Genomic DNA, 18,996 nt, shown 5'->3' with positions numbered 1-18,996 from the left:
CCCTTAAAAAAATTCTCCTTGATGAGAGTAAGGCCTATGTCCCAAATTCAATGCGACACGCCTCTCTACTAACCGCCAAGATGACGCAAGCTAACTCGTGACGAACTCACTAGGAACAGTTACGCAAAGCTCGAGGCAAAACGGAAGCAAGCAAAAAGCAATTTACACGAGCAAGGCACAACACAAAGCGGAAGCAATGCAAAGCAATTCACTTGAGCAAAGCTATCACCAAAACTTTACTTGACCAAGCATGCGGTGATTTAGCAAAGATTAGCATAGCTCAAACCAAGCGGAAGCAAAACTTAACAAAAAGCCGATCAAAAGTATCGCCAAAAAGCTAGCACTAATCAGCCTCTTTCAATTAAGCATGCAAAGATCTAGCAAAAATTAGTGAGAATAAATGCTCGACTAAGCATCCAAATTACTTCAGCATCATTAGCAGTAACAAAACCTAATCGTCTAGTTTAAGCAGGAGTGCATGAATTAAATATTATGTGCTGAAAAAAAATGGCAAAAGAGCCTTGAAGTAACCTGGGGCCGTGAGCATCCGGTCTGCTCCCTCTGCAGCCCATCTGGGGTTCTCATGCGCGCCTCCCCCAGCTTTGTACCGGGCCGCGTGCAGGCAGCCCACGCGCAGCGGAGTGGGCTGCAGGAGCCCCCCCACCTGGACCGAGCCGATATGCTGTTTTTTTATTTTTCATATTTCTTTTTTTACGATTTTGGAGAAATATACTCTCTCCATTCTAAAAAGAACGTAACTCTCACTTCCCGAGAAGTCAAACACTTTTAATTTTAACTAAGTTTATACAAAAATTACTAATATTTATATCTCTGAATTGATATAGTATAGAAATATATTATATGATTAAGCTAAAGTAATTGTGTTGTAAAATATATATATTAATTTTATTTTGTAGAAATTCGGTCAAAGTTGGATTTGTTTGACTCCTCGAGAAATGAAATTTACATTCTTTTTAGGACGGAGAGAGTATTTGGTTCCAAAAAAACTAGCAAAAGTATACTCCTCCCGCCGGTTCAAACGGCTATTCCGCCGGTGGAGTTGGCGTGATGCTCCTTCACAGGCAGAGCATCGAGTTGCAGTACTTCACTGCTAAATTTGTGCCGCCAAAATGTGTTCTGGCAGTAAAAAATGGCGCTGCCAAAACTTTTACTGTATGGACAGCAAACTTTTTGGCGCTAATGAATTGTGGCGCCAAGATTTTTTATTGGCTACCGTTAATTGCGTGCATGCCTGTTCAGAGGGTATGAACAACATATTTGGCAGGTCAGATGAAGATTTGTTGCATCAGATATGGTACCATGCATGATTGGCCACACACATCAATTAGCGTATGATTGTTGCTAGTGCATAGTATTAACACTATGGCAATTGGGTCTTTGCACCGTATCCATAATTAGACTTGATCATGGGCCACCTGAATCCGATAAATTCGACCTAACCCGCTCAGAAAAATCCAACCCGATCCAACCCGATCAAGTGACGGGTCGGGTACGAGCCGAAATATTTCACCCGAAACTCAAAAAAAATATAATCCAACACGAAAATTACACACAAAATTGCGGGTCAACCCGACCCAACCCGAGCATGTCATGAGCTGGGTATGGGCCAATAATTTTTGACTCGAAATCCGGAGTGACCCGACCCGAACTCAATACGACTGTTAAAGATAGCTATATTTTGAAACGGAGGGAGTATGCTATTAGCCTAGAGAGGGGTATCTAGGAGGGATAAACAAAATATTTTTCGGAGTTTTGCAATATAATAACCATCTGGCTGAGTCGGCTAAAGTCTCTTTTTTGCTGCATCTTTTTGTTCGGCTAAATAAACAAATTGGTGACAGTGTTCTTCTTCCTCGTCCCCGGATCCAATCCAAGAGAGAAATTACATATCCGTGCCTACCTACTTGCTCCGATCCGTCGCGCGCAGTTCGATTCGGTTCCGCAGCACCAGGGATATGGTGGTGGACGAGGAGGGACACGCCGCCGCCACGGGCGTGGATTTCGTGGAGCGGCTGGGGCCGGACGCCTCCGCCATCGTCTTCGCGGCGCTCCGCGACCCCGCCGACCTCGCCCGCGCCGCCGCCGTCTCCCGCTCGTGGCGCACTCTCGGTCTGCACAACTATTCCCTCACCTAAATTTTACGGAATATTTGTCTATTTATTTATCTCCGCGTCCTAGAGATGAGATGCCTCGATCCGGATTGGATCCGTTTATAATTACTTTTGTCCTGTCATTCTTGTCTGCAATCTCTTCAATTTGTTCCGCTTGCTGCCCTCGCCTCGCCACGCTGATGGGATTAATTTGTATTCCCAACTTGCTGCCATCCAGTCATGGCAGTTCACTTGAGCAAGATCCAGTGCCTGCGACTGTTTCCCGAGGTCTCCTGCTTCACCCGTATTGAACAATCAGCCACATCTGCCAGTAGCAGCAACAATGGCGTAAACGAAGAAGATGCTGGATCGACTGCTACTGCTACTGCTTGGGAGAACCACAAGAGAGAGCAATGGGTGTACATGCGTCTCGTACATGCTCTTCTGTCCGATCGCACTTGGAAGGGCTGCATTGCCGCCTGCATTGGCGCATCCAGCACCGACAATTTCCCAGAAGAGGGCATCCAGAATACCCTTGTGCCGGGGGATCACATGAACGATATGGAATCTTACTGGTCCAGCGGTGGCCAAGAGGACCCTGGGGTCCCGGAGTTTCTTGTGTACAAGCTTTGCTCAGATCTTTGCCTCATCGATGAAATCAGGATACAGCCATTCAGAGGTTTGTGTCATCGTATTTACTTCCTTTTGTATGTCACAAACATCTGTGCCTGATACCAGTATATTCCTGGGTTCCTGCTTTGCAGCGTATCAACAGCCTGGCCACCCGATATATTCAGCACGGTATGTTCGTGTCAGTTTTGGCTGTCCAAAGTTGCCTCTACGACTTGAGGATCTTGTATCTGAAGAGAATGAAGGGCAGTTGACTGCTGACGACAACTATATTTGGATGTATACATCCTCTGAATTCCCAATGTTACAGGTCAGCTCAATATATTTTGTTCTTTTTACACTTATATTGTTTACCCCTTAAGTGCAAATTCGTCAACTCTGGGAATGCACCAATGAGTTGACCTTAAATAATCTTCGTACTATATTTTCAGTTATAGATTACTTCAAACACTGCCCCATAGGGCACTTGATTTTGATCAATATGTTCAGAGTTATGTTGTCATAAACTGTTTATATTAACTATTAAATGATTTGTCCGGTTGCAGAAGAATGTTTTGCAATCTTTCAAGCTTCCACGCCCAGTTTTATGCATTGGTGGAGTGGTGAAGGTTGAGTTTCGTGGTAGGATTCAGAAACAGGTGTATGATGATCTGTACTACATATGGTGAGTGCTAATGGCGTTTCGCATTTCTTGATGAAATACCCATTCCTTCTTGCGTCGTTGCTCTGCTGTGGCTCTGTTTGTTTCTGACTGCATACATCTTTAATTTTAACCGAAGTTTGGTGCCCTTTCCTGCAGTGTAGCCCATGTCCAAGTGTTGGGAACTCCGCTGCTGCCCCAAGAATTGGGGGCAGCTCCTTCCGAGGATGGTATAGTCCTCAAGTACTTTCCAGAGCATGAACCACCACAAGACAGCGGTTGCAGCCGACCCAAATGGCATGACATTGAAGCGAGAATATGGAGGGCACTTAAAGCTACTGGTCAAGTAATTGGATTCAACCAAGAGCTGCTGAGCAGGCTGCTAGGACCTTCCGTGTAATTTGTGGTGGATGATTTGACCATGGTGAAAACCGAAGGAGGTCGCTCGCCCCTTGCTTTCCAGCTCGCTGGCATAGTGGCATGTAGTGTGTTATGCGCCAAGCAACTTCTTGTTTCCATTTTTGTTGCTGGATAACAGCGTGTCTGTGGTAGGGGATAATATAGTGCCAGTAGACTGGAGATTGGAGCCGCACCCATGAATTGAAACTTGAGACCTGATGTTGTTTATTTGTTGGGACTATTGTGCAATGCAGTACGTCCTTTTTTTTTGAAATCAGTGCGTCTTGTTGTTATCTATAATTCATGTAATAATTATAATGTAAATTAAAATAATACTGTTAAAATGTGGGAGGGCCACAACAGTGGGCCTTCCTATATGGGCCACCTCAAATATGGAACGTATGTTGGCCCTTCTTATATGTTACCGCAAAATGAGCCAGCAAATAACTTCTGCTTCGTTTAACGCCCCTTCGGCCTTCGGTCTCCCCGATTCTCCGGCGCCGCCTGCGCCGCCGCCGTCATCTTCGCCGGCCATCTTCCGCAGGTTAGTTCGCCTCCACCCTATTCTCCTGACTCTGCTTTTGTTTCTGAAAGCCGCATTTTCTTCATGGGCATCGGGAGTCCAGGCCTCGCGGTCGCCGGCCGTCGCGTCGAATCTTTCCCCTCCGGCCATCCTCCTCCGACGCATCGATGCCTCGCCACACGCTGAATCCGAAGACGGTTTCTACGTGCACGGCTGAGACGGAGCATGGCGATCATGTCTTTGAGATATTTGATTACAGCCAGCACAGGGGCATGGGCACCGGAGAGTACATCAGGTCCGGCGTCTTCTCCGTCGGCGGCTACGACTGGGCCATCCGCTTCTACCCCGACGGAATGACAGTGATCAGCAAAGATTACATCTCAGTTTACCTCGAGCTCCTGAGCAAGGACACCAAAGTGCGAGCCAGCTGCGACCTGAGGCTGGTCGACCAGAGCACCGGTTTGTCAGCTTCAGTGATCAAGACAGGGCTGAGGACATTTGATTCCAATAATATTACTAGGGTTGCGCCACATGATGGCATGTTCATGAACCGGAGCAAGCTTGAGGCGTCGGCGTACCTCCATGGTGATCACCTCACAATCCATTGCATTGTCAGTGTCATGAAAGATCCACGTGTACGTGTATCAAAAACAGAATTTTTAACAGAATTGAGCTCTCAGCATCCAACATCACGGAGCAACTTGGGAATTTGTTGGATCCAGAGGAGGTTACAGATGTCACTTTCAGTGTTGGAGGAGAGATTTGCGCAGCACACCGGGTCTTGCTCGCAGCACAGTCACCGGTTTTCAAAGCACAGCTGTATGGCCCAATGAGGGACGCGAAGGACCAGCCTGTAATCATAGAAGATATGCAACCTGCTGTGTTTAGGGCCCTGCTTCGTTTTATCTACACTGATTCTTTGCCTGTCATTGATGATCAGGAGGGAGACGATAATAGAGAATTGATCAGGCATCTACTCGTGGCTGCTGATAGATATGCTGTGGACAGGCTGAAGTTAGTGTGTCAAATTATCCTTTGCAAGAATCTTGATGTGGAGACCGTGTCAGATACATTGGCATTAGCTTATCAGCATAACTGTGACAGCCTTAAGGATATTTGCCTTGAATTTATCACCAGTCCTATTGTGCTGGATGCAGTGGTGGCAACTGAAGGTTTTGAAAATCTCAAAGCGACCTGCCCGTTTGCTCTAGTAGATGCATTAGAGAAGTCAATGAGACCCCATAAAGCATAAGGAGATCGTCTGAGGTTATCCATCAGTTTCTATTTTCTTTTTTTTTCTTCTTTTTTAAGCCAGGCTGTTCATCAGTTTTTGCTTGTAAATCTTACAAATAGCTCGCAAAATTCAGTTATGGCATGCAACCTATTATATTATTGATGAGCAACGATCAGTGCCAGGTCCATCTAAAAAATGGTTAGTTCTTGTAAGGATAATAAATATAGAACCATCATTGTTCTTGTTGATCAGTTCATCCTATGCTTAATCCACTAATGTATGTTTTGTTTCTAATTTAGATATTCCCAGCAATGTGTTGTTTTTTCCGTAGAACAGCTTAATGTGTGAATTGTACAATTAATTTAGCTTTAGTATATATTTCGCATTTGTAGTTTGATTTGGGGAAAACATGACTCGTGTTTATTTGAGTTTCTTCAATTAATTTCATTGGTTCCCTCCCGCCATGTATTATTGTTTGCTCCTAGTTTGTTTTAGTTAAAACGGGCCAGCAAATGTAGTTTTGGTAAAGTGAGACACAAAAGAGGAGCTATTAGTGATATTTTCGAAATACAAATTATTATCTCCGTTGGTGAACTGTTTTCACAGTTGCTCTCCTTCGAGAATCTGCTCGATCTACAAGATGGGGTCTCGTCAGTGAACTCTGCCAGCAGAGGAAATCGCGGCCAGCCATCTGGTCTCTGGTCGTGGCCGCGGAAATAAGTCCCGTCGCGGCGGCTATTCAGGAGGGCGCACACGTGGAGGCGGTCAGCACTCAGCAGCGATAGGCACGCGCCCCCAACAATGACAACAGGCCCCGCTGTCAGGTTTGCCTCAAGAAGGGTTCGGCTGGAATTGAGACGCTGCGCTGGTCCAGCCAGCTAAATATGGAGCCCACATAGTGGTGACTCATCTGCACTGCTTCGTGCGTCGGTCGCCCCTCGCGCGCTGTCTGCTGCTCAACTATCAACCAGCCGGCCGTGGCTGGATTTAAGGGCAGCCTCCGATTGCTGGAATCGCTTTGATGAAAATTATGTACCCGATGAAAAATTAGTTGCTGCTGCTTCTAGTTCGTACAATATAGATACAAATTGGTACACAGATACAGCGCTACAGATCACATCACAGGCGAATTGGGAAAACTAGCTGTCCATGACAAGTACAAGGATACAGATCAGATTCATACGACGAGTACCTACTAGAAAACAGGCCATCCGTCCAGGCCAAAGGTATCAGCTGGTCGGTACCGGCTGCAACAGCAACTGGTACCTTTGGCCTTGGACCAACCTAGTGGAGGACAATTGGCATCGGGTGGTGGTTCCAACCGGTTCCAATGCGTCAGCATAGCCACCGGTTTGAACCACCACCCGGTACCAAATGAAGGCGGCGCTATAGGCACCGGTTTATGGTGATGAAACGTGGCAGCTGCTAGGAGCTCAGACCTAAGCCACCGGTTGGTGCCTTGACCCGGTGCTATTGAACAAAATTTAGTACCGGGTCATTGAAACCAACCGGTGCCTTTGGCCCGAGCCTATAAATACCCCAGCCGCTCCCCTCCTCAAGCTGCCGTGAACTCACTATTCATGGCAGCTGAGTGAGGTGAGGGGAAACGAATTTTTGCTTTTTTTCTGAAAAAAGGTTAGTTATTTTTCTTTATAACTTAGCAATTAATTTTTAGAAACAGTTATTACTTGATTTAGTTTATACATGTGATAATTATTTTTATTTGTAGCATCTTATTGTAGTTATATGCGTTATCAATTTATTTTATATTTGAATACTATCAAACTATTGTATTTATATGTTTTATCAATTTATTTGATAAGTGAATAGTATCTATTTATTATAGTTATATGCATTATCAATTATATAAATATATTGTTATAAATTGGTAGTATGAATGTACTATTTGTACAGTACAATGATGTATATAAATGTATTGTGGACCCAGATGAGTCGGCAATGGATGTACATGGCCGACCGGCGTTCAAAGGAGTTCATAGATGGCATGCATGAATTCATAGAAGCGGCCGAGAAATACAACTATGGTGGTTTCGTTCGTTGTCCATGCAAATTCTGTAAGAATGAGAAGGATTACTCATCATCAAGAACCATCCATAGTCACTTGTTCAATAGTGGTTTCATGCCGATTACTATGTTTGGACCAAGCATGGCGAAAGAGGAATTGTGCTGGATAATAATGTAGAAGAAGAGGACAGGATTCCTGACTTTGCAGCTAATTATAATTCCTTTTTCAATGACACTGCAATGGGTGAGCCTGAAGAAGATACTGAAGGATACGTTGTAGAAGATGATCTTGGTCAGATGCTGCGTGAAGCTGAGGAAGGTTGCGAAACAAAAAAGAAATTGAGAGATCTGAAGCGTATGTTGGAGGACTACAGAACATTGTTGTACCCTGATTGCAAACAAGACCAAAAGAAGTTGGGTGCCACATTGGAATTATTGCAATGGAAGGCATCAAATAGTTTGTCTGACAAGGGATTCGAGGAGTTGCTGAAACTTATAAAAAACTTACTCCCTGAGGGTAACACCTTGCCGGAGACAACATACGAGGCAAAAAAAATTGTTTGTCCTTTAGGATTAGAGGCACAGAAGATACATGCTTGTCCTAATTACTGCTTCCTATATCGAGGTGAGTATGAAAATTTGGATTCATGCCCTGTATGCAACGCATGCCGGTATAAGATCCGTCGAGATGATCTAGGCGACGTTGAGGGGATGCGTGTCAAGAAGAGGGTGCCTGCCAAGGTAATGTGGTATTTTCCTCTAATACCACGTCTGAAACGTTTGTTCACGAACAAAACGAATGCTAAATTGATGCGATGGCACAAAAAAGAGCTTAAGAAAGACAATATATTGAGACACCCCGCTGATGGGTCGCAGTGGAGAAAAGTGGACAGAACATTCCCAACATTTGCAAATGATGCGGGGAATATAATATTCGGCTTAAGTACGGATGGCATGAATCCTTTCGGTGAGCAGAGCAGTGGCCATAGTACCTGGCCTGTGACACTCTGTATATACAACCTTCCTCCCTAGTTGTGTATGAAGCGGAAATTCATTATGATGCCGGTGCTTATCCCCGGCCCGAAGCAACCCGGTAACGATATAGATGTGTATCTGAAACCACTGATTGAGGATCTTCTATTGTTGTGGAAAGAGGAGGGTGTTCGTATGTGGGATGCGCACGCAGAGGATCATTTTAACGTTCGTGCATTGCTTTTCGTATCCACCAACGATTGGCCAGCACTAAGTAACCTCTCTGGACAATCCAATAAGGGTTATAGGGCATGCACCCATTGTTTAGAAGAAACCGACAGCATGTACCTCAAGCACTGTAGGAAGATCGTGTATATGGGTCATCGTCGATTTCTTCCGATCAAGCACCCATTAAGGAGGAGGCATGCTCACTACGATGGAAAGGCAGATCATCGTACCAAGCCTAGCCACCGTTGTGGGAAAATGGTGTTTGAAATGGTCAAAGATATAAAAGTAGTATCCGGAAAAGGACCCAGCAGCAAATCGGTGCAGAGTGATGACGGACGTGCACCTATGTGGAAGAAGAAGAGTATTTTTTGGGAGTTACCTTATTGGGAAGTCTTAGACGTCCGCCACACAATTGATGTGATGCACCTAACAAAAAATCTTTGTGTGAACCTTCTAGGTTTTCTTGGTGTCTATGGTAAGACAAAGGATACATTGGAAGCGCGGCAAGATCCTCAATGTATGAAACAACGAGCCACCCTACATCTAGAAAAAAGGGATAAAGGACGTCATTATCTAGGTCCTGCGTGCTACACTCTTAGTAAGGAAGAGAAGCAAAGTATGTTCGACTGTGTGAATAGTATCAAGGTCCCATCAGGCTACTCTTCGAATATAAAGAGGCTACTGAACTTGAAAGAGAAGAAATTCGCACACGTAAAGTCCCATGACTGTCACGTGTTGATGACGCAATTGATTCCAATTGCACTTAGAGGTATTCTACCAGCTAATGTTCGAGCAACAATCATAAAGCTATGCGCCTTTCTCAACACAATTTCTCAGAAGGCAATCGATCCATCGAGTTTAAGCAGGCTACAAGAGGATGTTGTCCAAAGTTTAGTCAGTCTTGAAATGATATTTTCTCCATCATTCTTCAATATTATGACGCATCTTCTAGTTCACCTGGTCAAAGAGATTGGTATTCTCGGTCCTGTTTTCCTTCATAATATGTTCCCTTTTGAACGATACTTTGCAGTCCTAAAGAAATATGTTCGTAATCGGGCTCATCCAGAAGGAAGCATTGCGAAGGGTTACGTCACAGAGGAGGTCATTGAGTTTTGTGTTGACTATGTGGAAGAACTCTGCCCAATTGGGATTCCAGTATCACGTCATGAGGAGCGGCTGATTAGAAAGGGCACACTTGGAAGAAAATCAGTAAATGCCACAGATCATGCCACGTCGAGCAAAGCACATCTCACAGTTCTGCAATAATCAGCCTTGGTGGCTCCATACATGGAGGAGCACATGCAAATTATGCGAAGCATATACCCTTTGAAGTCTGAGACATGGATTACAAAACATCATAACGATACATTCGCCACCTGGTTGCAGAAGGAAGTTATGGCTAATGATCAAATTCATGAGCAGCTAGCTTGGTGGCCAGGGGTCCGGCAAATTCAATCTTGATGTACCAAGGATATGAAATTAATGGTTACACATTTTATACAAGAGCCCAAGATAACAAGAGCACCAATCAAAATAGTGGTGTCTGTATAGATGCCACCGACTTTAGTGGCCAAACGAACTCATATTTTGGTTACATTGAAGAGATCTGGGAACTCGACTATGGGCCGTTGAAAATACCTCTATTTCGTTGTCAATGGGTTAAACTCACAGGAAAAGGTGTCGATATCGACGAGTACGGAATGACAACGGTAGACCTAAAAGAGCTTGGCTATCGAGACGAACCATTCGTCCTAGCTAAAGATGTCACTCAAGTTTTCTATGTGAAAGACATGTCTAGCAAACCGAGAAAGAACAAGTCCACGAATAAATCAAGATTTGTAGGTGCCGGAGATGAGCCAAAGCGCCATATTGTTTTGGCAGGAAAAAGGAAAATTGTGGGAGTCGACGATGTCACAGATGAAGAAGAATACAATAAGGTTGAAGATATGAATCCGTTCGCAGTGGAGGTTGACACAAGTATTCTTTTAGCCGAAGAGGAGGCTCCGTACGCACGTCATGATCATAATGATGGGATGATTGTAAAGCGAACAATCGTTAATATTCCCTTAGTTGAATGATTATGTCTTGTAATATTTTATTTGAACATTATTAGATTTCTTATGCAATGAATTGATTTATTGGACAATTAAATGATTTATTATGCAATTATTTGATTTATTATGCAATTAAAATGATTAGTTATGCACCTAAATGATTTATTATGTAGTAATTAGAATTATTGTGCATTTAAATGATTTATTATGCAATTATTTGATTTATTATGCAATTAAAATAATTAGTTATGCATCTAAATGATTTATCATGTAGTAATTAGAATTATTGTGGACTTAAATGATTTATTATGCAATTAAAATAATTAGTTATAATAATTAGTTATGCACCTAAATAATTTATTATGTAGTAATTAAAAGAAAGCCTTAGGTACCGGTTAGAATTGTCAACCGGTACCTAAGGCAGGCAATTCGAAAAAAAAGGGGTGGGCGCGGGTTCGAACCGTGGCCGCGGCGCACAAATTACACAGAGTTACCATTGAGCTATCGAGGGATTTCAGATGTTATCCCGCCAGAAATCTACAAAAGTAAATTTCAAAGACCCTAAGGCACCGGTTTTCGTTCCCCACCCGGTGCCAAAGGGGAATTCAGTTCCCGCCCGTTGGGCACCTAAGGCACCGGGTGGGAGGTCGCCCGGTACCTAAGGCTTTCCTTAGGCACCGGTTAGATACCCAACCGGTACCTAAGGCTGCCTTAGGTACCGAGTGAATTTATCACCCGGTGCCAAAGGCTTACACCATATAAGCATCGGCCCTCTCCATCTTCCTCCACTCGCTGCCGCCCTCTGCCGCCTCGACCTCCGCCGCCTCAACCTCTGCCGCCATCGCGCCGCCGCCCCACGTCGACGCTCCTCGCTCTGCAGCTCTGCGCCACCGAGCACCGCTCCCGTGCGCCGCCGCCGTCGATCCGCCGCCCCACCGTGCCTTTTCGCCGCCCGTTCGTCACCGGAGCTAGGTGAGGTGGTGAGGAAGCCCAGCCCATACCACATTTCCCCTCTCTCTGTCGCTCTATCTCGCCGGCGATTCCTTACCGAAGCCGCGGCCCCCCCTCGCCGTCGAGCGGCCACCTCCGGCCACCACCGCACCTCCTAGACCCCCTAGCCACGTTCCCCGTCGCCCCCTCTCCCTCCCCGGCCTAACCCCGCCACGAACCGAGCCCCGGAGCACCATTTTCGGTGTACTCCAGCGGTCCGCCGCCGCATCTGCTCGCCGCCGGCGCAAAGCGCCGCCCGCCCAAGCCGCCGGCTCCGCCTAGCGCCAAGCCGCGCCGTCGCCCGAGCAGAGCCGAGCCGCAGCTGAGCCAGCAGCCGCGTCTCAAGCCGCCCCACCCTGTTTCAGCCATTAGATCGAGATCCAACGGATCAGATCTGTTAGATCCGAGCCGAACCAAAGCCGCCCCGGCGCTTTTGCTAAGGAGACCCTAAGTTTCTTCAAAATTAACCCACAGTCCTTCCTAGTTCAAAAGAAATTCCAAAGAGGCCCTTTATAGATTTTTCTTGCAAATAAATCCCTAGAATCTTGTTTTAGCCATATCTTTCACATTTTGACTCCGATTTTAGCGATTCTTGCATCTTGCATCTGTTAGATCTGAGCCGAACCAGAGCCGCCCCGGCGCTTTTTCTAAAGAGACCCTGAGTTTCTTCAAAATTAACCCGCAGTCCTTCCAAGTTCAAAAGAAATTCCAAAGAGGCCCTTTATAGATTTTTCTGGCAAATAAGTCCCTAGAATCTTGTTTTAGCCATATCTTTCACATTTTGACTCCGATTTTAGCGATTCTTGCGCTCACGCGATCCTTGCATCGTGCATCGTGCAAGTAACTCATGTATTTATCATGTAACTCGTGTATTTCTATAACTCATGTATTTATCATGTAACTCATATATTTATCATGTAACTCGTGTATTTCTGTAACTCATGCATGTATTTATGTATTATGAATTCTTTATTCTTAATTATGAAATCAAACATGACGCTCTCTCCTTCTTATCAACTTCTTAACAGCGATCGGTCTCTCGCTAACTCTCGTTGTCTCCTTGTCCCCGACGCTCTCTCGCTGTCTCCCCACCGACGCTTTCTCGCTGTCTCCTCACCGATGCTCGGTCTCTCGCTCACACACGCGCACGCACACACACACACACACACACACACTCACACTCACACACTCTCTCACACACACTCACACTGACTCACACACACACAAACTCGCTCTCTCTTTCTCTGTCCCACTAACACACAAACACACACACACACACTGACTCACACACACACACACACACACTAACTCTCTCTCTCTTTATCTGTCCCTCTCACACACAAGCACACACACACACACACTCTCTCTCTCCCTCTAACATACATACACTCTCTCTCTCACACACACACTATCTCTCTCTCTCTCTTTCAAACACGCATATTCGTTCAAAGAATAGAATTCTCCTGCTTCATTTAAGGATGGACACATACTCTAACACATTTTTACGGTTTCAGTTAAGGATGGACCCCTTCGGTGATGACGAGGTCGCCAAGCAGTACATGTTGGATGCAATAAACGAAGATACGAGGGCCAACACCACACAGCCAATCACTGAAGAAGATGCTCGGACAGCTGATTCGTTCTTGAATATGTTTGGAGATGCTGATGAAGAAGATGATGACTTTGCACCGCCGCCCAATCAACAGCAGCATGTTTCAGTATGAATGTTAAAACTATATGCATGGTGACTTCAGTAGATTAGTTTTGCGATTAACATATCTTTTCTGTAATTTAGTCGACCTCCGCATCGACTTCGTTGAGCCAGTCAAAAGGGAGACGCCAGCCAACCAAGAAAATGGAGGGAAGACAGGTCGTCACAGAAGTGGACGCAGAGGGCTGTCCAAGTGCTCCAGAGGCTGCTAGCACAAAATTTGCCTACCAATGTGGGGTTATTGTTCGGGCAAGAATTCCGATCACCACAAGACTATGGAAAACGAGCAAACCCGAAGAATAGCAACACGCCGTGCCTGCACATCAAAAGGAAATGCTATGGGCAGAACTCAAGGATATGTTCACTCTTCCTGAAGGAGTTGACCAAGAATTTGTGAAGAAATGTGCCTCGAAAAAGATGGCCCTTGCCTTTGCAACTTTCAAGAAGAAGTTGTACTTAATTACATCAAGAAGGATAAGGAGCCGAACTGGGACGATCTTCCTCAGGTTAAACCATACTGGGAGGAGTTTAAACAATACAAACTATCAGAGGAAGCCCAAGAAAAATCCGAATAGGCCAAGGTGAATGCAGCAAATAAGAAGTATAGCCACCACCTTGGGGCTACCGGGTACAAGAAGTCAGTAAAAAAATGGCAGAAGATGGAGCAGGACCTTATGGATAGAGGCATCAGGGCAACGACTTGGGATTGGCCGGATAGATCCAAGTGGTGGTTATTTGCTAATGGCGTGACACTAAACCAGTTGGATGGAAATTTGGTCGTGCCCGAGCATATACAAGAAGTGTCCCGCAATCTAGTCGCTGCAATAGATGAGACCCAACAAGGAACATTCCAGCCTCAAAGGGAGAATGATGAGCTGATAAGGGCATTAAAGAATCCGGAACACCCTGGACGAGCCCGCGGCATCGGCGTGGCCCATGGAAAATTGTTTGGGCCGGAGATTCCTCTTACAAGACTCACCGAAAGAGCAAAGCCGAACAGGAAGAGAAACTTCGTGCCATGCAAGAAGAGATGACAAGGAAGGTTGCGTCCTTGGAATCTCAGATGGATGCCAGGGTCAATAAGGCAGTGCAGCTAGCTCTGAGCCAAAGGGGCACTGCTGGGTCGCACCCGGATGTTGTGATAAGCCCGGTCTCTCAGCGACGCAGCAGCTGTGCATCCACAGCGGTGCCCAACGTACTAGCGGAACAACAACCCTAGATTGAGCCAACGGCGGTAGATAACCAGAGGTATCCAATGGGCGATGTCACCATGCCGACACCGTGCGAGCTTCATGTGCGAGCAAGAAATATATCCATTCATGTCGCATACGGGTCAGCCCTGCCCTTGAATCCTTCTACTACAATTCATGGAAGGCCGATACCCCCTGGCTACACCTCCGTCACAATCGAGCAGATAGTTGGAAACAATGAGGTTCTTGAGCTCGACTTCGTTGGAGGGGATGGAGAGAAGACATTGGGAGACGCACTGCACGGGGTCGTTCTATGGCGCAAGGCCGACATCAAACTTACTGCAAGCACAACGGCTCCCGTGCAGACCGATCGCCAGTCTCCGCGGTCTCCCTCACCGCTGTCCCCACAACCACCTCCTTCACCACCATCTCCGCCGGCGCAAAGGGCCACGAGTACTCCAACTCCTCCTGACCCAGAAAAAGGAAAGAAAAAGACAGCATCCCTCCCAGCGGCTGGACCCTCAAAGAAGAAGCAGAAAATGGTTGAAAGAAAATTAACCTACGAGAAAACTGCTGAGGAGTTGGAAGAGGAGACTGCTTGATATATAAAAGAACAATTGGAGCCTAAAGTCCCCCCGCCGAGGGAAAAGGTACCTCTAGAACTAGTGAAAAAGCATCTCGCAAACCTAGACAACCCTCCAAAACCGAAAAGCTTACCCTCGGACTATGATCGTACTCTGACAAAAGCACACAAGGTGAGAAATCTGAAGAAAAAATGTGGCAAGACCATTCCTCAGCTTGGCACACAACAAAAAGGACTCGAGCCCCTCCGGGTGCCAGGGTTGCCACTCCTACACCCGATGGACGTACAACTCCAGGTGGACCTACAGGCCACGATATTTCTTTCTGAAACTGGATTAATGCTAGAGGAGGCAACGGGGCAAGTGGAGGCGGAAATCCCTATCACTCCCGTTCTTACTCCATTCCAGCATGGAAAACCTTTTGTCACTGAGGAAGAGGAGAAAAATCTAGGCACGCAGATGTTCAATTTGCATAGATGGTACCTACAAATGTCGAAGGACCAAGGGAAAATGTTTTGAGTCAAGTATCGTGACCATGATTTCTTCCGCGGGGAGGAGGACTTCTGGGTGTACATCAAAAATTTATATCACATTTACTATCGACAAGCCCTCGACGCCTCTATCATCACCATTTGGGTTTTGTAAGTATCACTTACCTCTACATTAATACTTTTTGTTAACAAGAACATAATTATATGTGTGCATTATAAAATTTCTATTGTATCGTTTAGACAGAAGACCCAAAGAAGCCGAAAACATGGATGTCACCATCAGATCGGCTTCATGTCTCCTTTGCTAGTCAACCAGAAAGTGCTCAACGAAAATTACAAGGAAACGTGCCAAAACATGTACGATTCGTTGACTAGGCAAAATTACAAATCCTATATATTCAATCCATACAACTTTGGGTAAGCCTTGGTCGACTCAATTCTCTGTTATATTACTAAATAAATACTAAGTCGTCTAATGCATGTATGTATATATCCTATCTATATCCGCAGTTATCATTGGATTTTACTCATACTTTCTGTAGAGACCGGCAATCTTATAGTCTTTGACTCAATGAGAAATCCAAAGTCCGCAATCCAACATAACATAGACCCCTTGAACAGGTAAGTTCAGTTTGCACAATCAAATATTTTTTTCTGTTAATAACAATTCCTGAATATCAAACTTAACTTTGAGCGCAGGGTTTGGAAAAAAATTATGAAAAATAACAAAGGACGTGGTCAATGGAGGCCCGAACTGAACGTTAACATGGATTATCCGGTATGTTGATTCATAAAGATTTGTTTAGTTAAGTATATAATCCCAAATTGTTCTAAATTGAGTAATTTATTTGTTTCTCCTTAAGTGTGCGAGACAACAACGAGGAACTGATTGGTGCGGGTACTACGTATGCGACTACTTGCACATCATGACTCCATGCGGGAAGGTTACTGATGAAGACACGAGAGTACGTCCAAACTGTTTACTAGTATATTTTCATAATTGTACTAACGCACATGATGTTAATCCTTTTTTTTCTAAATGATAGATGTCTCAAATGGGGGATGAATGTTACTCTACTGATCGGATCAACGCCGTGTGCGAGCAGCTCGCCGGATTCATTTTGAACGAGATCTTGGATCCTAGAGGCGAGTTCTACCACGACGGTCACATCCATAGAGGACTTCCATCGACCTCCTGAGGGGACTAATAGTTGGACTACAAACATAATTTGTACATTTGTAAATATTTTTAAACATTATGTCTTGATGTTTGTAAATTTGTAAATATATTAGTTCATCTAATTAGCTTAATTATATGCTCGCATTTCACTTTTAGTTAGTTTCAAATATTATCTGAAAACGAACACGAATGACCAATGAACGTATAGTACTGTAGAACACAAATGGAAGCCTAAGGCACCGGTTGAAAAACCCGGTGTCTTAAGGCGAGGCTATTGGTCGCAGTTGCGGGGCACCGGTTGGGGAACCGGTTCCTTTGGTCCTTCTCAGCCGGTGCTGAAGGCCTGTTTTCTAGTAGTGTGGTGCAGGTACGGAAATCAGTCACATTGGTCATACTGTTGTTCGTAGCCATACTCGTGATTTACATCTTAAGCAGAGTGCACCACAAAACCGTTGTGGTAGTCAGTAGGTGGTGACAGTCCTATCCGTCCTTTGTAGTCCACCACGTTCGGGTGTTTTCATAGCAGTACTGCAGGTTGCCGTTGGACTCCCCTCTCATCCCTTTCTGAAGTCCTTCCTCTTCCAGCCGCCGAAGTAAGCTCTGCTTTCCCGAGAACTAGTTAGGTGTTTAGTCTGATCTAGAGAGGCTAGCTCGATAGTTTAGAAGTATATCAGGTGTCTTATCTCGCTCGTTGTGCTCTCAGCTACTACCTCTCTAAGGTTTAGAGTCTCCGTGTGTCACTCGGTCATTGCCTGGCCACTTATCCAACCTACCTATCTAGCTTACCCCCGTCTAGTTAGTCGGTCGATTAAGCTAGTACGGTTATCAATCGATTTATGATACTCTTTACCATAGTGCTTCTCTGAGGAAAAATACGATACCCTGGAATACTCCAAGGTGAAGTGCTACAACGGTAATTCTGTGCGCCTGCAGAATATCTATTCTAATCGGGCATAAGAAACGCCAACCAGCATTTCTGGCGCCGTTGCCGGGGAAGCAATTGGCTAAAGATATCATATATAGTTTGATAAACTCTACTAGTTTGTCGCTGCTCTCTCTATCCGTTGATCGATGCAGAGCAGTGCATGACCGATTTCGACCTACCAAGTAACCTCCACCCAAATCCAGAAAGAATTGGCCTATCAGTTCCACCTCAGAAGAGACTCACTTGGCCTATCAGTTCACCCTCCACCTCAGCATCCTCATCCATGGCTCAGAAGACTCTCCATCAGTTTTCTGCCCCGTCCAGCAGCCACATTCCTACTGGATTGAATGCCAACCAAGCCGGCAATGACGGCTTTGAGCTGAAGACTGGACTCGTGAACATGGTCCAAACAAGTCCGTTCTGTGGAAAGGCATCCGAGGATGTCAATGCCCATCTCCAGAACTTCCTGGAGGTGAGTAACACCATCAACCCCAGAGGAACTACTCTGGATGACGTCCGTCTTCGCCTGCTCCCGTTCTCACTGCTCGGGAAGGCCAAGACGTGGTTCTACTCCAACAAGGAAGCTTTCATGACAGGGGAAACTTGTTCAAATGCATTCCTAGCCAAGTACTTTCCAGTGGGCAAGACCAATGCCCTCCGGAACAGGATCACCGGAATCCAGCAATTGCCGGATGAGACCATCCCGGAAGTCTGGGAGCGTCTCCAGGAGTACATACAAGCATGCCCACACCACGGCATAGAAGAGTGGCTGATCATTCAGAATTTCTTCCTTGGCCTAAATCAAGAAGCCCAGGACCACGTTGACGCAGTTACAGGTGGTTCATTCCTTTCCCTCGCTGCTGCGGGAGCAAAGGCGCTGATTGACAAGATAGCTTCCAACCAAAGTTGGAAAGGAGAAAGGCAGCCAGCCCATCCCAGGGGCGTGCATCAAATCGACACAGTCGACATGTTAGCTGCCAAGTTGGAACTTCTGATGAAGAAGCTGGAATCTCCGCACCAAGAGGTTAATCATGTTTCGGAGTCTCGTATGATATGTGAAACTTGTGGCGACACTGGGCACTAGGGCACCTCATGCCTCTTAACTCAAGAGG

General features: G+C 45.5%; 1 protein-coding gene, 1 non-coding gene and 1 pseudogene across 2 annotated transcripts; 2 read left to right on the top strand and 1 right to left on the bottom strand.

The window, feature by feature from the left end:
- The first annotated feature begins 1,816 nt into the window (after positions 1–1,816).
- Positions 1,817–4,054, top strand: LOC120679865 (F-box protein At4g00755-like). Its single transcript, XM_039961528.1, has 5 exons — positions 1,817–2,130; positions 2,350–2,790; positions 2,876–3,051; positions 3,287–3,405; positions 3,541–4,054. Exons 1-5 carry the CDS (start codon positions 1,977–1,979, stop codon positions 3,779–3,781), a joined length of 1,131 nt encoding a protein of 376 aa, XP_039817462.1. The 5' UTR covers positions 1,817–1,976; the 3' UTR covers positions 3,782–4,054.
- Positions 4,055–4,347: 293 nt separating this feature from the next.
- Positions 4,348–5,675, top strand: LOC120679938 (annotated as a pseudogene).
- A 12,861-nt stretch (positions 5,676–18,536) lies between these two features.
- LOC120680331 lies at positions 18,537–18,643 on the bottom strand. The gene has a single exon (XR_005677601.1). It is a non-coding gene; the product is annotated as a small nucleolar RNA R71 (small nucleolar RNA).
- Positions 18,644–18,996: the final 353 nt, after the last annotated feature.

This window comes from Panicum virgatum, chromosome 6N, assembly GCF_016808335.1.
Source record: "Panicum virgatum strain AP13 chromosome 6N, P.virgatum_v5, whole genome shotgun sequence".
NCBI classification, from domain to species: Eukaryota; Viridiplantae; Streptophyta; class Magnoliopsida; order Poales; family Poaceae; genus Panicum; species Panicum virgatum.
This window is presented reverse-complemented; position numbering and strand designations above follow the sequence as displayed.

What these genes read in the sequence shown, in the direction of transcription:
- LOC120679865 (XM_039961528.1), top strand. Translation starts at nt 1,977, where the DNA reads ATGGTGGTGGACGAGGAGGGACACGCCGCCGCCACGGGCGTGGATTTC. An exon ending in CTGAATTCCCAATGTTACAG is followed by an intron (nt 3,052 to 3,286) that starts GTCAGCTCAATA and finishes GTCCGGTTGCAG; the next exon opens with AAGAATGTTTTGCAATCTTT. An exon ending in GATGATCTGTACTACATATG is followed by an intron (nt 3,406 to 3,540) that starts GTGAGTGCTAAT and finishes CCTTTCCTGCAG; the next exon opens with TGTAGCCCATGTCCAAGTGT.